The 18681-nt window shown below is 41.4% G+C and overlaps 1 protein-coding gene across 5 annotated transcripts in view; it reads left to right on the plus strand.

The window, feature by feature from the left end:
* Positions 1 to 18681, plus strand: part of TTC17 (tetratricopeptide repeat domain 17) — a gene marked incomplete at both ends in the record, with an annotated part of 116657 nt that overhangs the window by 33613 nt on the left and 64363 nt on the right. For 3 of the 5 annotated variants that reach the window (XM_080717759.1, XM_080717760.1, XM_080717761.1), the window contains 9 exons: positions 1019 to 1163; positions 1578 to 1717; positions 4456 to 4616; positions 6011 to 6123; positions 11119 to 11265; positions 13109 to 13224; positions 13381 to 13546; positions 14666 to 14743; positions 14865 to 15089. In XM_080717759.1, the coding sequence (XP_080573885.1) occupies positions 1019 to 1163; positions 1578 to 1717; positions 4456 to 4616; positions 6011 to 6123; positions 11119 to 11265; positions 13109 to 13224; positions 13381 to 13546; positions 14666 to 14743; positions 14865 to 15089 (1291 nt within the window). The remainder of the gene's footprint in view (positions 1 to 1018; positions 1164 to 1577; positions 1718 to 4455; positions 4617 to 6010; positions 6124 to 11118; positions 11266 to 13108; positions 13225 to 13380; positions 13547 to 14665; positions 14744 to 14864; positions 15090 to 18681) is intronic. The other 2 variants (XM_080717762.1, XM_080717763.1) reach the window with 2 other exon arrangements.

Here is an 18681-nt window from a genome sequence, read left to right on the forward strand (position 1 = left end):
CTCTTTTCTTTTTTGTACCAGATATTGAGCCTTGAGAAAGGATGGTTCTAAGCCCTGGGCTACTCCTCTAGCCCTTTTTTATTCTTTATTTTGAGGCAGTTTCACTAAGTTGCTGAGGCTGGCCTTGAACCTATGATCCTCCTATCTCAGACTTCCATTATAGACCTAATTTTTGTGACAAAATTTGTAGTTGTCACTGTTCACCATCAGTAATTTTAAAATGAAACAGTTTGAGCCAGAAGTGGTGGCACATACCTGTAGTCCAGTACTTGGGAAGCTGAGACAAGATCACAGATTTTTTTTTTTTTTTTTTTCAGGTCTGGGAATGGAACCCAGGGGCATTCGACCTCCGAGCTACACCCCTTGCCCTATTTTTTATTATTTATTTTGAAACCGGATCTCACTGAGTTGCAAAGGGCCTCAGTAAGTAGCTGAAGCTGTCCTTGAACCGCGATCCTCTGGTCTCAGCCTCCCAAATGCTGGGATTACAAGCGTGCGCCACCACGCCCGGCTGGAAGATCACAGATTTGAAGCCAGAATCTAACTTGTTTAAAAAAAAAAAAAAATAGGCTAGGCATGGAGGCTCATGCTTATAATTCCAGTACTTGGGAGGCTGAGACAGAAGGATCCAGGTTTGCGGCCAGCCTTGGTTACATAGTGAGACCCTCCACAGCTTAGTGAGACCCTGTTTCAAAATAAAGAATAAAATACACCCCTGGGTTCAATCTTCAGTACCACAAAAAAGAAAGAAAGAGAGAGAAAGAAGGAAGGAAGGACGGATGGACGGACTGGGGGTGTAACTCAGAGGTAGAATGCTCCTGGGTTCAATCCCTAATACCAAGAAACAAAAATAAATAAAAATGAAACATTATTTGTATCTTACTTTCCCTACTTATTAGCATACTGAAAACTACTTTTCCAAACCCAGAAACTTTGAATGTCATTCTCTGTCAAACTGTCTTATGTAGCAGAACACATGCTTCTTTCCTAACGGCTAGTTATACTGCTTCCATTGTAGGCACAATAAAGACATCGCGCTGGTCAATTTGGCAAATGTCTTGCACAGAGCACACTTCTCCGCTGATGCTGCTGTCGTGGTCCATGCAGCTCTGGATGACAGTGACTTCTTCACCAGTTATTACACACTGGGGAATATCTATGCAGTAAATATCACTCTTTGACTCATTAGCTACTTATTGCTGCTTTGTTTCTGGTTTTTTGGCTTTTTTCTCTTCGTAGAATGTTTCCTTTTTCTCTTCCTCATCTGGTCCAAACAATGGAAATTAAGAAATAGGGAGGAAAAAAATACCTCAATCCAATACTGTATCATATTGGTTCTAGCTTGACAAAAATGAAAAATAGTATTAGAATTTTAAATTGTACAAGTTATACCTCCTAAATAGAGCACTGCCTGTCAGCTGTAACATGCCTCATACTGTAGGGATTTGACTGCTGGTCAAACTAATGTTCACTGTAGAATGAGATATAGACATGATTTCATAAGCAATTAGGGGTTGGACACATGCAGACAGGACATGGATAACGTTTCTTTCTGTGTATTTATTTTGTCTCTTCAGATGCTGGGGGAATATAACCACTCAGTGCTCTGTTATGACCATGCTTTGCAAGCCAAACCTGGGTTTGAACAAGCTATAAAGAGGAAGCATGCTGTTCTATGTCAGCAAAAACTTGAACAGAAATTGGAGGCTCAACACAGGTAATTGGGAGAAAGAACTTTACTGAAACATTAGCACGATAGACCCTTAAAGTAGATCTGTGTAGGGCAGTATCACTGTTAACTTCACCATGAGAATTAAGGAAGAAACCTTGGTATCACTACAAGTACTAGCCCTTTTCTCCAAATCCAGGTGGCTTAGCACAACTTAGTGATGGAGGGGACTTTTCTAAGACCATTGCTTCCAGGAACTACAGAATGTTTACAGTAGATACTGCCATCCACATCTTTGTGTTTTTAGCCATGAATTAAAATTACAGAGCCAGATAGATAGGAAAGGCTACAAGATAACTCATTAATTCTGTTGATCACATTTTTTTTCATAGGTTATACTGTAAAATCACTTGAGTGTGTAGTATTCCATTTTTCTCTCCTTTGTTTCCTATGGTTGGGCTGTTGTTATGTTAAGTGGCATTGAGAGACATTATTTTGTTCATATTTTAATCAGATATGTATGTTTAAGTTGTACAGTAATGGAACTTTTTTGTGCTTCATCCTTGCAATATACTTAATAAGTTATGTTTGATTCCATAAATAATAGAAGTAGTTAAGACACTTTACTTCACATAAACTCAAAAGTACATTGTTCAGCCAGGTGTGGTAGCTTATGCCTATAATCCCAGTACTTGGGTGACTGAGACAGGAAGATTGTGGGTTCAAGGCCAATACTCAGCAACTTAGCAAGACCCTGTTTGAGAATAAAAAGGGTTGATGGTGTAGCTTGGAGGTAAAAAGCCCTTTGGTTCAATCCCCAGTACCAATAGGAAGGAGGGAAGAGGGGAGGGAAGAGGAGAGGGAAGGAGAAAGGGAGAGGGAAAAAGAAAAAGTGAGTTATTCATTTCTCAGAATTATTATCTTTAATATTTTGGGTTTCTTGTTATTAGAGAGTTAAATGGAGATTTAGAAGTTATTAAACTTTTGTATTTGTTTACTTTCCAATCTGTTTAAAGCATAATATAGTGAAAAAGAAAGAATGATGGCTTGCTTATTAATAATGGCCTTTCATTATACCTGGCCAGAACCTGCCCTGGCTGGGCTTCTTCAAATATGATGTCCAGTAGTTGAACTAACTCTCTCTTACCACAATCTTTATAGTTCATAAAAGTCCATTTGTTGCAGTGTAGTAGGTAATAAAAGTTTTGGTGGTTAAATATAATCAGGTAGCTGATTTAGTGAAATCAGGGAGAGAAGAATATTTCTAAGCCAAATGTTTGTGATATTTTCCCCAAAGTCTGTAAATCAAGAAACTAAAATGCGAAAGCAGGCTACTCTGGCCCTAAACTTTGACCTGTCCTTAGAATGAAAAGAAAAAGTGAAAAGAAGACCATTCTAGAAAGGCTTTTAGTGTTGAACTAATGCAGATTTTGTGGGGGAAAATTGAGTTATTATTAAATATATAAAAATGTATAGTATATGTTGATGTCTTTTATGGTATGTATCATTTTCTATCTTTATGTTTATTATTTTATTTGTTTGTTTATTTTTGTGGTATTGGGATCAAACCCAGGGCCTCTCACATACTAGGTGAGCACTCTACAGCTGAACCACATTCCCATCTCTGAACTTATTTTTTAACTGCTATATACAAACATAAAACTACATATTTAGGGGGGTCCATGTCAAGTGTCAATACATGTATATAATGTATAATATTTAATTCAGCTTACTCATATATCTCCACCACTAAGATATGATAAATATTAGAGTAGATAGGTTTTTTGCAGGGATTTTGTTGTTTTGTTTTGTTTTTAGTTCAGGCATCTGGGTGAATGTCAGCACTACTTTTGTACAGAGAAAGGGAAATCAGAGCTGGGTGTGGTGGTACATGCTTATAATCTCATTACTTGGGAGGTTGAGACAGGAGGATCACAGGTTTTCGGCCAGCCTCAGCTACTTAATGAGGCTTCCACAACTGAGTGAGACCCTGTTTCAAAATAAAGAATAAAAAGTAGGTGTGGGGGTATAGCTCTGAAGTATAATGACCCTGGATTCCATCCCCAGTACTGCAGGGGGGGGGGAGGCAGGAGGGAGGGAGGCAGGTGAGAGGCGAGACATCAGATGAAGACCAGATTTGTGTGGGGTGATAGGATTTGGCTTTGGGGGGACTTGCAGCGGGCTCGCTGCAACTGCCGCTAGAACCTGGTCACACCACGTCTGACTGTGCACTCAGTCAGACACTAGGGGAAGCAGGACAGTGTGATGTATTTTTTTGGCATCTGAAATCCCAACACATCATTTGCTGTCAAAGATGGTTGTATTTAAGAGAAGAATTATACTTTTATGTTTTTGTCCTCAAGTTTTAATGAAAGAATAGTATTATTTAGCCCTTCTATTCTTAAACCTTTGGTACAAAATTGTACATTAGTTAAAAGGAAAAAATTACCAATTACTCTGAGAACCAGAAAATCTATGCATCTAAGTAAGTTTTTTTTTTGTTTTGTTTCTTGTTTTCCGGGTCTGGAGATGGAACCCAGAGGCATTCGACCTCCGAGCTACACCCCCTGCCCTATTTTTTTTTTTTTTTTTTTTATTCTTTATTTTGAAACCGGGTCTCACTGAGGTGCAGAGGGCCTAAGTAGCTGAGGCTGTCTGCGAACCGTGATCCTCCAGTCTCAGGCTCCCAAATGCTGTGTTACAAGCGTGCACCACCACACCTGGCTTCTAAATAAGTTTTTACAGTCGTAAAGCACTAACTTTTTCTGGTATTAAATAATGTTAAGATCCCTCCAGCGAACACTGAATGAGTTAAAAGAGTACCAGAAGCAGCACGACCACTACCTGAGACAGCAGGAGAACCTAGAAAAGCACAAGCTGATTCAAGAGGAGCAAATCCTAAGGAACATCATCCATGAGACTCAGATGGCCAAAGAGGCACAGTTAGGTAAGCAGCGACCCAGGTAGGAAGTTCATTTCCAGCCTGCTTTCCTTTCAAAACTTTCGTGCAGCTGTAGGCAGTAGAGAGCTCTGTTCATGACTATTCTACATCTTAAAATCAAGATTCATCACAGTAGTTATACCAGAAAGCCTGCGGAGCTATTTTGGTTGCCTTTTTTCATTCACATTTCAAAGTAAAAACTAAGTCAGATTCTAGGGGTCTTGTATTTCTCCACCTTTGATATGCACATCAGTCTCCTGGAGATTTGTAAAAATCCTGGCTCAGCAGGTTCAGGTGGGTCCTGAGGATCTGCCTTCCCAACAGCCTCGCAGGTGATGCCTGTTGTTACTAGTCTTAGAAACCATACTCCGTAGTAACAAGGCCTTACTCCAAGCAGACACAAGCCAGACAGACACACCTTAGAAACAACTCATACTTACTCTTTGGATCAAACTGGCAAGAAAACTAAGCATCCTCCTGCCCCCCCCCCTTTTGCTCCCTTAAAAACAAAACTACTTTGGAAGTAAGATTTTAGAATAGAATTTGTCTCAGGCAGAAATTGTTAAAACCCAGGTCAGTAGATTAGCTTCAGGGGGTTCTGAAATCATCTCCAAAATTACGTGTAAAAGTGTTTTATGTTCACAGTGCTTTTTCTGGAAATATGGTACACAGTTTTATTAAAATCTCTTAAGAGTTTGTGATCCAAAAATAGAACCTCTTGCATAGGAGAAGCTGGGTTGGCAGGAGATCAGTGACTTGGTTGTATTCATAACGTCTTGTTTCTGATTAAATCCCAAGGGAGCAGATCTGGCAACTCAATGCCAGAGAGTAAATTAATAGAATCCCTTAAATTATATCTCCTCCCTGGATAAATACATTGGTCTGGAAAGACTCTTAACCTTTGAACCTTAACTGTGATCAGTTGCAGTCCATTTTACAATCCATTTAACAGGTGTTCTTTATTATTTTGAGTATATAGAATATGTTCAGTTTTTAAGATTATTTACAATTCAGTCTGTATTAAAATGTTAGCAGAGGGTGTTTTATATATATTCAAAACAAAACTAGGAAGTATGTAAGGCAAATTCTCTTCAGAGAGATGGCCAAAATTTGCTAACTTTTGTAATAAATAGATCTTATAGTCATAGAATATAACTGCCAGAGGATACATCAGTGCTCATATAGCAGAATCTCCTTTGGTTTTATAGGTGGAGAAATGGGGACTTCATTAGAACAGCTTAATTAATCATTAATTAATGTTCCTCTGTATAAGTACCCCTGAAGAAGTACTCTGGTAGGCTCTGAGGGATGGGAGGTTGAAACAAAATAACTTAGACTAAGAAAGGCGTATTGGCCTGGAAACTATGCTTATCACTTGTGTAACTTCTTTCTTATTCCAGGAAATCATCAGATATGCCGTCTAGTCAACCAGCAGCATAGTTTACATTGCCAGTGGGACCAACCTGTGCGCTACCATCGAGGAGATATATTTGAAAATGTGGACTATGTTCAGGTCTTTTTCTTGGTCTCTTTTAATTCTTATTAACTTTTGCATATTTCAGAATAATATCATATTTTCTTCCCTTGATTTCTTGCATATTTGATCCCTAAAGTTGGTGACTATCATTTAAATTCTTATAGTATTGAGTATGTGTTGTGTTTATGAAGTTACATTTTATTGTGAGTAGTTAGTTTCTTCATGGATGACATTCTGTTTCCCAAAGTACGGTCTAAATCAATCTATCTCCCTTTTGATAATATATTGCATATATATTTGATCCTTTTTTTTTTTTTTTTTACTCTGGGAGCTAAAATTGAGCAGTTATTACTTTTGTGTGTGTGTGTGTGTGTGTGTGTGTGTGTGTGTGTGTGTGTGTGATTGAGGATTGAACCCAGGGGCATTCTACCCTCAAGCTGCATCTCCAGCTCTTTCTATTTTTTGTTTTGAAACAGGATCTCACTAGCTTGCTGAGAGTTTAAAAAGTAATAACTCACTACTTGCTGAGGCCATTCTTTTTTTTTTAATTAATTTGTTTATTTTTTAAATTGGTGCATTGTAGTCATATCAATCACATTGGAGTACAAGACTTGAGAGGATATACAAGCACACATCATCCAATTAGCCCTCATCCAGCCCCCATCCCATTCCCTCCCCCTCCCTCCATCCCATGCTTCTTTGGTGATTAACTTTGATACATTTGTTTATGTACCTCCTGCATTTTAAAGAGGTTCCAGCCTCCACTATTACATACCCTCTAATTGGTCACATTAGTTGCTTCACTATAGAGCCCTTTCTATAGATCAACCTCTTCCTGTTGCCCCTTTCCTCCTAGTTATTGCTGATTAGGGGAAGCATCTGATTTATATTTTCTGTGATATTTCTCTATGCATGCTGCATTGCAAGTACCGATCCCACTCTTGACGGCCCCAGTAGTGGCCTGGCTACTCAGTGGACTGATCCAGACCTCTCTGGCTTGCCTCATGGGAGGCCCCGGTTCTGGTCTCGCTGGCCCCCACACGGGCCTAACCCCTCAGCTGGCTTCGATCCTGGCCTTGGAGGCCACAGGAGTGGCCTTGCGTCACGGCAGGCTCCGATGCTGGCCATTGGCCTCTGCACCGGCCTAACCCCTCGGCAGGATTCCGATCCCGGCCTCGGAGGCCCCAGTACCGGCCTAGCCTCACGGCAGGCTCCGATGCCAGCCTCGCTGGCCCCAGCACCAGCCTAACCCCTCGGCAGGCTCCGATCCCAGCCTCTGAGGCCCCAGCACCAGCCTTGCCTCACGGCAGGCTCCGATGCCGGCCTTGCTGGCCTCAGCTCTGGCCTAACACCTCGGCAGGCTCCATTCCCGGCCTCGGAGTCCCCAGTACCGGCCTTGCCTCACAGCAGGCTCCGATGCCGGCCTCGCTAGCCCCAGCACCGGCCTAACCCCTCGGCAGGCTCCTATCCTGGCCTCGGAGGCCCCAGTACCGGCCCTGCGTCACGGCAGGCTCCGATGCCGGCCTCGCTGGCCCAAGCACCGGCCTAACCCCTCAGCAGGCTCCAATCCCGGCCTTGGAGGCCCCAGCACCGGCCATACCTCATGGCAGGCTCCGATGCCGGCCTCGCTAGCCCCAGCACCAGCTTAACCCCTGTGCAGGCTCGTATCCCAGCCTCGGAGGCCCCAGTACCAGCCTTGCCTCACGGCAGGCTCCGATGCCAGCCTCGCTGGCCCCAGCACCGGCAGGCTCCGATCCCGGCCTCGGAGACCCCAGCACCATCCATGCCTCACAGCAGGCTCCAATGCCGGCCTCGCTGGCCCCAGCACCGGCCTAACCCCTCAGCAGGCTCTTATCCTGGCCTCGGAGGCCCCAGTACCACCCTTGCCTCAAGGCAGACTCCGATCCCGGCCTCGGAGGCCCCAGTACCAGCCTTGCCTCACGGCAGGCTCCGATGCCGCCTCACTGGCCCCAGCTCTGGCCTAACACCTCGGCAGGCTCCGATCCCGGCCTCGGAGTCCCCAGTACCGGCCTTGCCTCACGGCAGGCTCCGATCCTGGCCTCGGAGGCCCCAGCACCGGCCTTGCCTCACAGCAGGCTCCAATGCCGGCCTCGCTGGCCCCAGCACCGGCCTAACCCCTTGGCAGGCTCCTATCCTGGCCTCGGAGGCCCCAGTACCGGCCTTGCGTCACGGCAGGCTCCGATGCCAGCCTCGCTGGCCCCAGCACCGGCCTAACCCCTCAGCAGGCTCCAATCCCGGCCTTGGAGGCCCCAGCACCGGCCATGCCTCATGGCAGGCTCCGATGCCGGCCTCGCTGGCCTCAGCACCAGCCTAACCCCTGGGCAGGCTCATATCCCGGCCTTGGAGGCCCCAGTACCAGCCTTGCCTCACGGCAGGCTCCGATGCCAGCCTCACTGGCCCCAACACCGGCAGGCTCCGATCCCGGCCTCGGAGACCCCAGCACCATCCATGCCTCACAGCAGGCTCCAATGCCGGCCTCGCTGGCCCCAGCACCAGCCTAACCCCTCAGCAGGCTCTTATCCTGGCCTCGGAGGCCCCAGTACCAGCCTTGCCTCAAGGCAGACTCCGATCCCGGCCTCGGAGGCCCCAGTACCGGCCTTGCCTCACGGCAGGCTCCGATGCCGGCCTCACTGGCCCCAGCTCTGGCCTAACACCTCGGCAGGCTCCAATCCCGGCCTCGGAGTCCCCAGTACCCGCCTTGCCTCACGGCAGGCTCCGATGCCGGCCTCACTGGCCCCAGCACTGGCCTAACCCCTCAGCAGGCTCTGATCCTGGCCTCGGAGGCCCCAGCACCAGCCTTGCCTCACAGCAGGCTCCAATGCCGGCCTTGCTGGCCCCAGCACCGGCCTAACCCCTCGGCAGGCTCTTATCCTGGCCTCGGAGGCCCCATTACCGGCCATGCCTCACGGCAGGCTCCAATGCCGGTGAGGCCATTCTTGAACCTGCAATCCTCCTGTTTCAGCTTTCCACATACTGGGATTACAGGATTGCACCACTATGCCCGGCTGGTTATTAATCTTTAACTCAAAGCCGTTATCTCTCTCTTACCAGCTAGAGTAAGACCTATTTAAAATGTGAAAGAAAGCAACCATACTATGTCTTTCCTGAATTCATTAGTCCATTTAAGTTCTCTCAACACCAACAAAATAATCATTATCAATAGAAATGTTTAATGAGCACTGTTTGCTAGGTGTGTGCTCTCTCTTCTACACACACACACACACACACACACACACATTCATACACACATTCATACATACACACACATACCATCATCTTCGATTGTAGGTTTGTGTCACCATACCCAATTTAATTGGGAATTAATTATATATAAATGTAATGGTACTGAATAGTTTGCAACTGTCTCTAAGTATGTGATAATACAAAGTAAACACAACCAAATTTGCAAGTATCATAAAAAACATTTACCCTTAAATAGGGCTTATCATGTCCTAATCATGGATAACAAATGTCCAGAGATAAGCATAGAGTGCTTTCATTTGAAAAGCCCATACTACATTGAGAAGAGTAAGGAGCAAAAGTTCACAGGCCATTTAATAAGGGAGGTAGTGATATAGGCCAGAGCTTTCTACAAGTTTTGAAGACCAGTTCCTTGAAGTAGCTCATGTTTGGCTTTAAAGAAAAGGAATAATGGAGCTGGGCGTGGTGGCACATGCTTGTTATTCTAGCATTTGGGAGGCTGAGACAGGAGGATCACAGTTTGGGGACAGTCTCAGCTACTTAGGCCCCTTGCAACTCAGTGAGACCCTGTTTCAAAATAAAAAATAAGCCAGGCGTGTTGGCACACGCTTATAATCCCCGCGCTTGGAAGGCAGAGACAGGAGGATCGCAAAGGTTCGAAGCCAGCCCCGCTGTCTTAAGAGACTCTGTTTCCAAAAATAAAAAAGTATAAAATAGGTCTGGGAGTGTAGCCCGGAGGTAGAAGGGCTTCCAGGAACCCCAGTACCACCAAAGGAAAAAAAACAATAAAAATAAAGATAGGACTGGGGGTGTAGCTCAGAGATAGAATGCCCTTGGGTTCCATCCCCAGGACCGCAAAAAAAAAAAAAGTAAAGGAATAATGGAAGTCAAGATTCATACCCTTTGGGATTGTAGCTCCTAGTGCTAAATCCACTCATTTTAAGGGAGGAAAAGGTAATATTTCAAATGAAAAAAAATTGAAACTCAGCATAAAAAATTGAAACTCAGTCATGCATATAGGCTAAGTTAAGTTTATAGAGGATATTATGGTCACAGACTCTCCTGCACCAGTGTAGCTTCCAGTATGATACATTCATATTATTATGTCACCATAATAAAGTGAGCAGATCTGTTGTCATAAAGGCCTAGGGCTAAAAATTCATCATTTCGGTTTCTTTTCCCCATCTCTCTCTTACTCCATCCCATCCCCAGTCCTATTCTCCTTCATAAGCAAATTTTCAGAAATATACTAGAACTATATGGTTCTTATATCAAACATTGTTTTACCTTGGTTTAGAGAAAACCTATGTAAGTTTGTATTCTTTCATTTCCTAGTTTCCCCTTTTACCTCAAAGTTTGTGTTTGAAATTGATTAGTCTATAGTTTCTAAGTGACGTCTGTATTAAACCCCTAAGAATGCTTTCTAAGCTTCTTTGCTTCTTCTACCCATAGCACACCAATTTTATTTAGTAATCATTTTAATCTAGGCATCAGAGAGGACCAATGAACCACGTCTTTAAATTAATCATTAATCCTGGAAGAGATTAAATCATAAAAGGAAGTAAGTGGAAAGAAAATAGTCCATGTTGGTTTTCTCATTTCCATTGGCAAAGTTGACTGAAAGTTACTAACCCATAAGGGAATACTGTTAAGACTTAGTACTTAAAATATCTCATTGTTTTATTTTGGACCTACTCTCTGATCTCTTCCTAGTTGTGAATATTCATTAGCTTATTTAATTTGAGCTAAGTCTTGTTCATAGCTCCTTTTCTACTCCCAATTCAATTGGACTTTCTTTTCATTTTCTAGTTTGGTGAAGATTCATCAACATCTAGTATGATGTCTGTGAACTTTGATGTTCCAGCAAATCAGAGTGATATCAGTAATTTGGTCAAGTCTTCTCCTGTAGCCCATTCTATTCTGTGGATCTGGGGCCGGGACTCTGATGCATATAGGGTAAGTTTGTAAAGGATGATGAACAAATTTTCTCCATCAGAGAAGACCTCTTAAAGCAGTGGCTCTCCATGTTAGTATTTTGTTGCTGATGTTGTTTTGGTACTGGAGGTTGAACCCAGAGGCATTCTGTCTCAGAGCTACATCCCCAGGCCCATTACTTTTATTATTGTTATCTTTTTCATTTGAAACAGGATATCACTGAGTTGCTGAGGCCATCTTCGAACCTGTGATCCTCTTGTCTCAGCCTCCCACGTACTAAATTTACTGTCCTCGATGATTAATATGGTCCGCGTCACTGTTCAATGTAGTGCAGCAAATATTTATTACACGTCTACTAAATAGAAAGCATTCTGCTAGGCAGTAAATGAGCAAGACACACGCTGTTCCTTGAGTTTTTCCCAATGAAATGGGACAGATATAAATCCTAATTTCAGTGCTGAGCTCTGAGTGTAACTGCCAATATTAGCAAGTTTTTAAACTTGACCTAAATGAATACTTTTGTAAACTTATTTGTTCTTTTTTTTTTTTTTTTTCCTTTCAGTGGTACTAGGAATTGAAAACAAGGGAATTCTATTTCTGAACTACACCCCTAGCCCTATTTGTTGTTGTTGTTTTTGAAATAGGGTCTTGCTGAATTGCTGCATTCAAGCCTGGAACCTGTGGTCCTCCTTTCTCAGTTTCCCAAGTACTGGGATTACAGCCATATGACACCCAGCTTAATCAGCATTCTTTTATTGAGCTCCCAACTGTGGACCCAGCGGATACGAGGATTATAGTAGATAAGCTCTTTACCCTCTGGGAGCTTACATTCTAGTGGGAGATGCGTACAATAAACAGGTTGACAGATATGTGTTCTAGGCTAGCAATGAAGAAACGTATGTTATCTGGTGGCAGTATACCAAGGTATTGAGGACAGAGACCATGTACTTTTTTATTCACCATTAAATTTTCAGAATTTGAGTGTTTATTCTAACAAGTAATACAGCTAATTACATTTAACTATATATGATATAAACTCAAAGTTTGATAGCTTCAGGATATAAGTTCAGTAGACTTCTAGTACAATTTTTTATATTTAGAAAAATGAACATTTTACAAATCAAACAATTACTCAACTTTGGCTTGGGCAAAGAAAAATCATGTCATTTTATAAGCATATGCATGCTTTCCATACAAGGCAGAAACTGCACCTCAACTTAAAACCCAGTAAGTCCCAGGTTTTCAATTCTCCTCTTTCACATACTATATTGGTTTCATCTATAAACTTGTTTTCTTCATGGTCATAAGATAGCGGCCAGTAGCAGCTGGCACAACATGCTTTTTGTTCATATGTAACACGAGGAACTAAGATTGACTTTTTTACCCAGAGACCCCAATTTCTCCTGTTACATTGAATCAGCTGGCTTATCCTGCCTATCTTAAATCAGGATGTGGTAAAGCAGGTAGAATGACTGGTATAAACCAATAATATATTGCCAGGCGTGGCGCACGCTTGTAATCCCCGCGCTTGGGAGGCGGAGACAGGAGGATCGCACAGATTCGAAGCCAGCTGCGCTGCCTTAAGAGACCCTGTTTCCAAAAAAAATAGGTCTGGGAGCGTAGCCCAGAGGTAGAAGGGTTTCCAGGAACCCCAGTACCACCCAAAAAAAAAAAAAAATTAAAAATAAACCAATAATATGCATATTAAAGGATATTATAGAATCTGCTACCATACATTTATCTTAAAAATTACTTTTCTCTTCAATTATCCTAGTATACATAGCTAAGTTCTTTTAACAGTTCATTTAGCATGATGAAATACTGAATCCAAAGAAATTTATGAGAAGCCCTGTTTCTCTCTTAGGACAAACAGCATATTTTGTGGCCTAAACGAACAGATTGTACAGAAAGCTACCCTAGAGTCCCTGTTGGTGGGGAATTGCCTACATATTTCCTGCCTCCGGAGAACAAAGGACTCAGGCAAGTGCTGATGGATTTGGCAAAGCACCTGGTTCTGCATGATTGTCGTCTGGCGGTTCTTTGAGAGCACCAGCCTTGGACTTGAAAGGTTAAGTCTTTATCCCGAACTCATCCAAACTTTGAAAATATGAATCTTGTTCCTTTTTCTTGTGCCAGGATCCACGAACTCACCAGTGATGATTATTCTTCAGAAGAAGAGGCCCAAACCCCTGACTGTTCCATAACTGACTTCAGAAAAAGCCACACTCTGTCCTACTTAGTCAAAGAATTAGAGGTCCGCATGGATCTGAAAGCCAAAATACCAGATGACCATGCACGAAAAGTAAGGCTCACTTAGGCTGGTGTTTATTGCCGTCCATTCTGGGTGACTTCAGAAGCCTCTTAGATGGAACAGACATTTGGTAGAAGGCAGTTATTGAGCTCTAAGTATAAAGCTAAATATAGAGTTAAAGAATGGAGGAAATGATGGAGAAGTCAGTCATGCTCTTGAAGGAATGCCAGGGAAAGGTTCTTTGGGGCTGCTGTTTACATAGACTGCCTGATTGCTCTGGAGGTGAACAGCAGAACTCATTGTAACCTAATGGAGGCCATGCTGACCCCTGCAGATTAGCTTTTCACCCTCTGAGCCTCCAGAAGTTTATATGAATTGGAAGCTTGAAGGTTGTTTCCCCAGTGTTTGCCCTCTATGTGGTCCTTAGGAATCTGTATTTATTTAGTAAATATTCTGCAAAATTATGAATAATTTCATTCTGTCTTTTTATTCCTATTGTGTATTACTAGGAATGTTTTCTTAATAAAAATTACCATAGCAGAGACTATTACATAGTTATGAAATTATTACCTTTTATAGAAAAAAAGGCCATCACAACCACAGTTTTTAAAAACTTGAAAACAATAAGCAGTTACTACTTTAAGTCAGCAAACATTTACTGAAGCAAAAAATATAATTGTGACATAGTGTTCTGGGTGCTTGGAATACAAAGATAAACAGACCATGATCTTGACTTTAGAGTTTCCCTTGGTTATGTCAATATTCCAGAGCTCTAAACTAGACTAAGGATCTGATACTTTCCACCAAGGGAAGGTAGCAACTCTTTATCACATCAGGTATTGCATGTTGCTGTCTTCTGAATTATGGGTTCTGGTCAGTTAGGTGGACCTTAATGGAATATAGTAAATTGTCATAATATGTAGGTAAATATCATACACACACACGCACACCTCTTAACATTTTTTAGTTAAGGGAAACTAATACATACATATGAGCAAATCAACACCTGTTGGTATACCGATGACCTCATGTTATAGATATGATTATAAAGATCTGTCTGAAGTATTGTTCTGGAAGAGTTCAAGTAAAGATTGATATTCACAGCAAAGTCTTTTCAAATGTCTTCCCTGTTACTCTCAATTGAGTTAGTCTTCCTTTTGATGCTTTCAGATTTTGCTTTCCCGTATTAATAACTATACTATCCCAGAAGAAGAAATTGGGTCTTTCTTATTTCATGCTATCAACAAGGTGAGTCGTTTACTTTGAACGCTTAGTAATTTTAATTAAAAACTAATATGTATTTATTAATGATCCTACTTAGAACAAGTACTATAGTTTTTAACTAACTGAAGTATTTTGGCATTTTTAGCCAAATGCTCCTGTCTGGCTCATTCTCAATGAAGCTGGACTCTACTGGAGAGCAGTAGGGAACAGCACTTTTGCTATTGCCTGTCTTCAGAGGGCTTTGAACTTAGCTCCACTTCAGTACCAGGACATTCCTCTTGTCAACTTGGCCAACCTCCTGATTCACTATGGCCTTCACCTTGATGCTACTAAGCTGCTCCTTCAAGCCTTGGCCATCAATAGCTCTGAGGTAAGGTTTTTTACTTATTTATTTATTTATTTATTTATTTATTTATTTATTCATAGCTTCATATTACTAATGACATATGTATGTCATTCTATAGTACAATTTGTATTTTTATAGGAAGGATGGAAAAATGTCATGGTTTTCAAATTAGAATTTGTATATTTTAAGAGATGGCATAAAATACTGGTTTTGTTTGTTTGTTTTGTTTTTGTGGTGCTGGGGATTAAGTGGGGAGGGCATTCTACATCTGAGCTATACCCCGAGCCCTATTTTTTTAATCTTTTTTTTTTTAATTTGGAAACAGGGTCTCACTAAGTTGCTATAAGCTTCACTGAGTTGCTGAGGCTGGCTTTGAAACTATGATCCTCCTGTCTCAGCCCCCCACATACTGGGACTACATTGCCACCATACCTGGTTCATACAATACTTTTTTTTTATTTTTACTTATCTCTTTTTAATGTTAAGTGAATGAAACTAGTAACTGTACAGTTACTTTTTTTAAGAAACTTACCCTTCAGCCGGGAGTTATGGCGCATGCTTGTAATCCTAGCATTCGGGAGGCTGACACCGGAAGATCACAGTTCACGGACAGCCTCAGCTATTTAGTGAGGCCCTCTGCAACTTAGTGAGCCCCTGTTTCAAAATAAAGAATAAAAAAATAGGGGAGTGGGTATAGCTCAGAGGTTGAATGCCCCTGGGTTCCATCCCCAGACCTGCAAAAAAAAAGAAAACCTTACCCTTAAATAAGAATGACATAGCTGTAAAAGTATACTACCACTTTTTTATGTCAGTGTGAAACACCTGATTCATACTTTATCTGCTTATCACAACTTGATTAAACTGCTTTACAGCCTTAATTTGTAGATAAACCACCCAAGCCAGAACAGAGTTTAGAGGCTATTTGGTAAGAATGAGTAGACTTACATTCGTGCCTCCAAAGCTCTCGCATGAAGTCAGTACATGGAGTCATATCACCACTTTCTTTGTTGTTCACCATAGTTACTAGTTTCCAAGATACCACTTTTTTATGTTTTTTGGTAATATTTTAGCATCTCTGAAGTCAGGATGCATGTTATAACTGTTACATAAAGTTTGATGAAATAATTGTGGTAAATACTTAGTTAGGCATTAGGTCAGATCAACAGTTAGGGTGATCTGACCTAATGCCTAACTCTTTATATGTTTTATATCTGATGAAATCTTAAAAGATGTATGTGCATCTTTTATTTATTTATTTATTTATTTGTTTTGCAGGTTTGGGGATGGAACCCTGGGGCATTTGACCTCTGACCTACACCCCCTGCCCTATTTTTTATTCTTTATTTTGAAACAGGGTCTCACTAAGTTGCTGAGACTGTCCCTGAACCGTGATCCCTCTGTCAGCCTCCTGAATATTGGGATTACAAGGCTGGTATATGTGCATCCTTTAAATAGAACAAGTTTATTTAAGATATCCCAGGACTAGTTTTTTAATATGGGAAGAAAATATTTGCTTATTAAGTGTTTCATTTGAAATACACAAATTTAAGATAAGATTTTAAGCAAAAGCTTACAGTCTCTATACTATATTAGATCAAGTTGCCAGGAGGTGAAGTCAGCATCAGGGTGGAAGGCTCAGTCCAGCCATAATTTCTACTTACTGCTACCAGATGAGGCGGTATCTTTCTGAAGAAAACTGAGCTCTTTTAGAGAGCCATTGTCTTTATATATTTTTAAATTATATTAAAATATTGGCTGTTAAATACTGTGGTATGCTGCAAAAGAAATAAAAACATAAATCAAGAGATCAGGATGGCCGGGCATGGTGGTGCACGCTTGTAATCCCAACATTTGGGAGGCTGAGACCAGAGGATCACGGTTTGCGGACAGCCTCAGCTACTACTTAGTGAGGCCCTCTGCAACTCAGTGAGACCCTGTTTCAAGAAAGAATAAAAAATAGGGCAGGGGTGTAGCTCGAAGGTCGAATGCCCCTAGGTTCCATCCCTAGACCAGCAAAAAAAGAAAGAAAAAAAAAAAATATATATATATATATATATATATATGGTAACTTGTACTCCCTCCCCAAGTGTCAATGTTTGTAAATACTTATTTGTATGCATGTCTTCTATGTAAATATTTCATACTGTTGCAACTCTGTAGCATAAGTGATTTTTTTTTTTTTTTTTTTTGGTGGTACTGGGGGTGGAACCCAGAGGCTTTCTGCCTCCAGGCTATACTCCCAGACCTTTTTTTATATTTTATTTGGAAACAGGATCACTAAGTTCTTAGAGCCTCACTCAGTAGCTGAGGCTGGCTTCGAACCTGTGTGATCCTCCTGTCTCAGCCTCCCAAGCGCGGGGATTACAAGCGTGCGCCACCACGCCCGGCTAGCATAAGTGATCTTTAAAGTTTGTATTACGTAGTTTTTAAAGCTCTTGATTTAAGTGATTATGTAAAGTTTCAATTAATTGACATGCCACAACTTATTCCTTTGTTTTCTGATAGTATTTAGCTCTTATCAATACTGGTTTCCTACATAAGGCCTTTTCTATATTCCAAATAACTTTCTTAGCAAAGATTGTTTGCCGTATAATTATTAAATCAGTGAAAGATGGATATTTTGATAGCTGTGGTAAAAAATGCCAGTCCAAAAAAAATTTGGACCAATACATGTTGTCATAATCAGGATCTACAGATACTCATTTTACCTGTTATCTTCACCCGAATTACACAATTAAAATAACTGCTCACTTTTCTTTCTTCCTTTCTTCTTCTTCTTCTTTTTTTTTTTTTTTTTTTTTTGGTGGTTCTGGGGCTGGAACCCAAGAGCATTCTACCTCTGAGCTACACCCCCAGCCCTGTTTTTTATTCTTTATTTGAAAACAGCCCCACTAAGTTGCAGAGGGCCTCAGTAAATAGCTGAAGCTGGCCACGAACCTGCGATCCTCCAGTCTCAGCCTCCCAAGTACTGGGATTATAAGCACGAACCACCACGCCCGGCCTCACTTTTCTTGATCGTTTGCTAGAGCCAGGTGTCATACTAAGCATTCCGCATGTAGTAGCTCTTTTAGTCAACACTGCAACCCCACAAGTTCCCCTTTGGCAAATAAGGAAACTCTGAATTACATGAACATGAGATTTACCAGAAGTCGCGGAACCCGGATTTAAAGTTAGGGAGATTGGCCTCAGCTCAGACACTTTTAATGATGTCACACTGCCTTTGCATTAACATTTATAAAAAAGAGCGTGCTTGTTTGGAAATGTTTCTTCTCTGTTTTAGCATGAAGTTTTTAATTTCATTTGTGTTCTTAAAGTATATACATTTTGCTCATCGTGTTAAAGGTTTTTTTTAATTTTGTGTGAATGCTTTGTACAACAAAGTCTTTAACCATCTGTCATATGTTAAAATATTTCCTTTCTCTGACTTTTTAATCTTAGCTTGTAAAAAGTACCCTTACACTTGGGTAATTTTTTATTTCTATTACATTTAAAGTGTTCTCATAGGAGACTTAAAAACATATTACATTTTGTTTTTGTTTTCTTTAACTTGATCTTGATATTTATTTACTAAAACTAAATTTGGAAATAGCCCAAATGCCAATTTATAGGGGAATAG

Source organism: Muscardinus avellanarius (assembly GCF_963383645.1).
Source record: "Muscardinus avellanarius genome assembly, chromosome: 1".
In the NCBI taxonomy this organism is placed as follows: Eukaryota; Metazoa; Chordata; class Mammalia; order Rodentia; family Gliridae; genus Muscardinus; species Muscardinus avellanarius.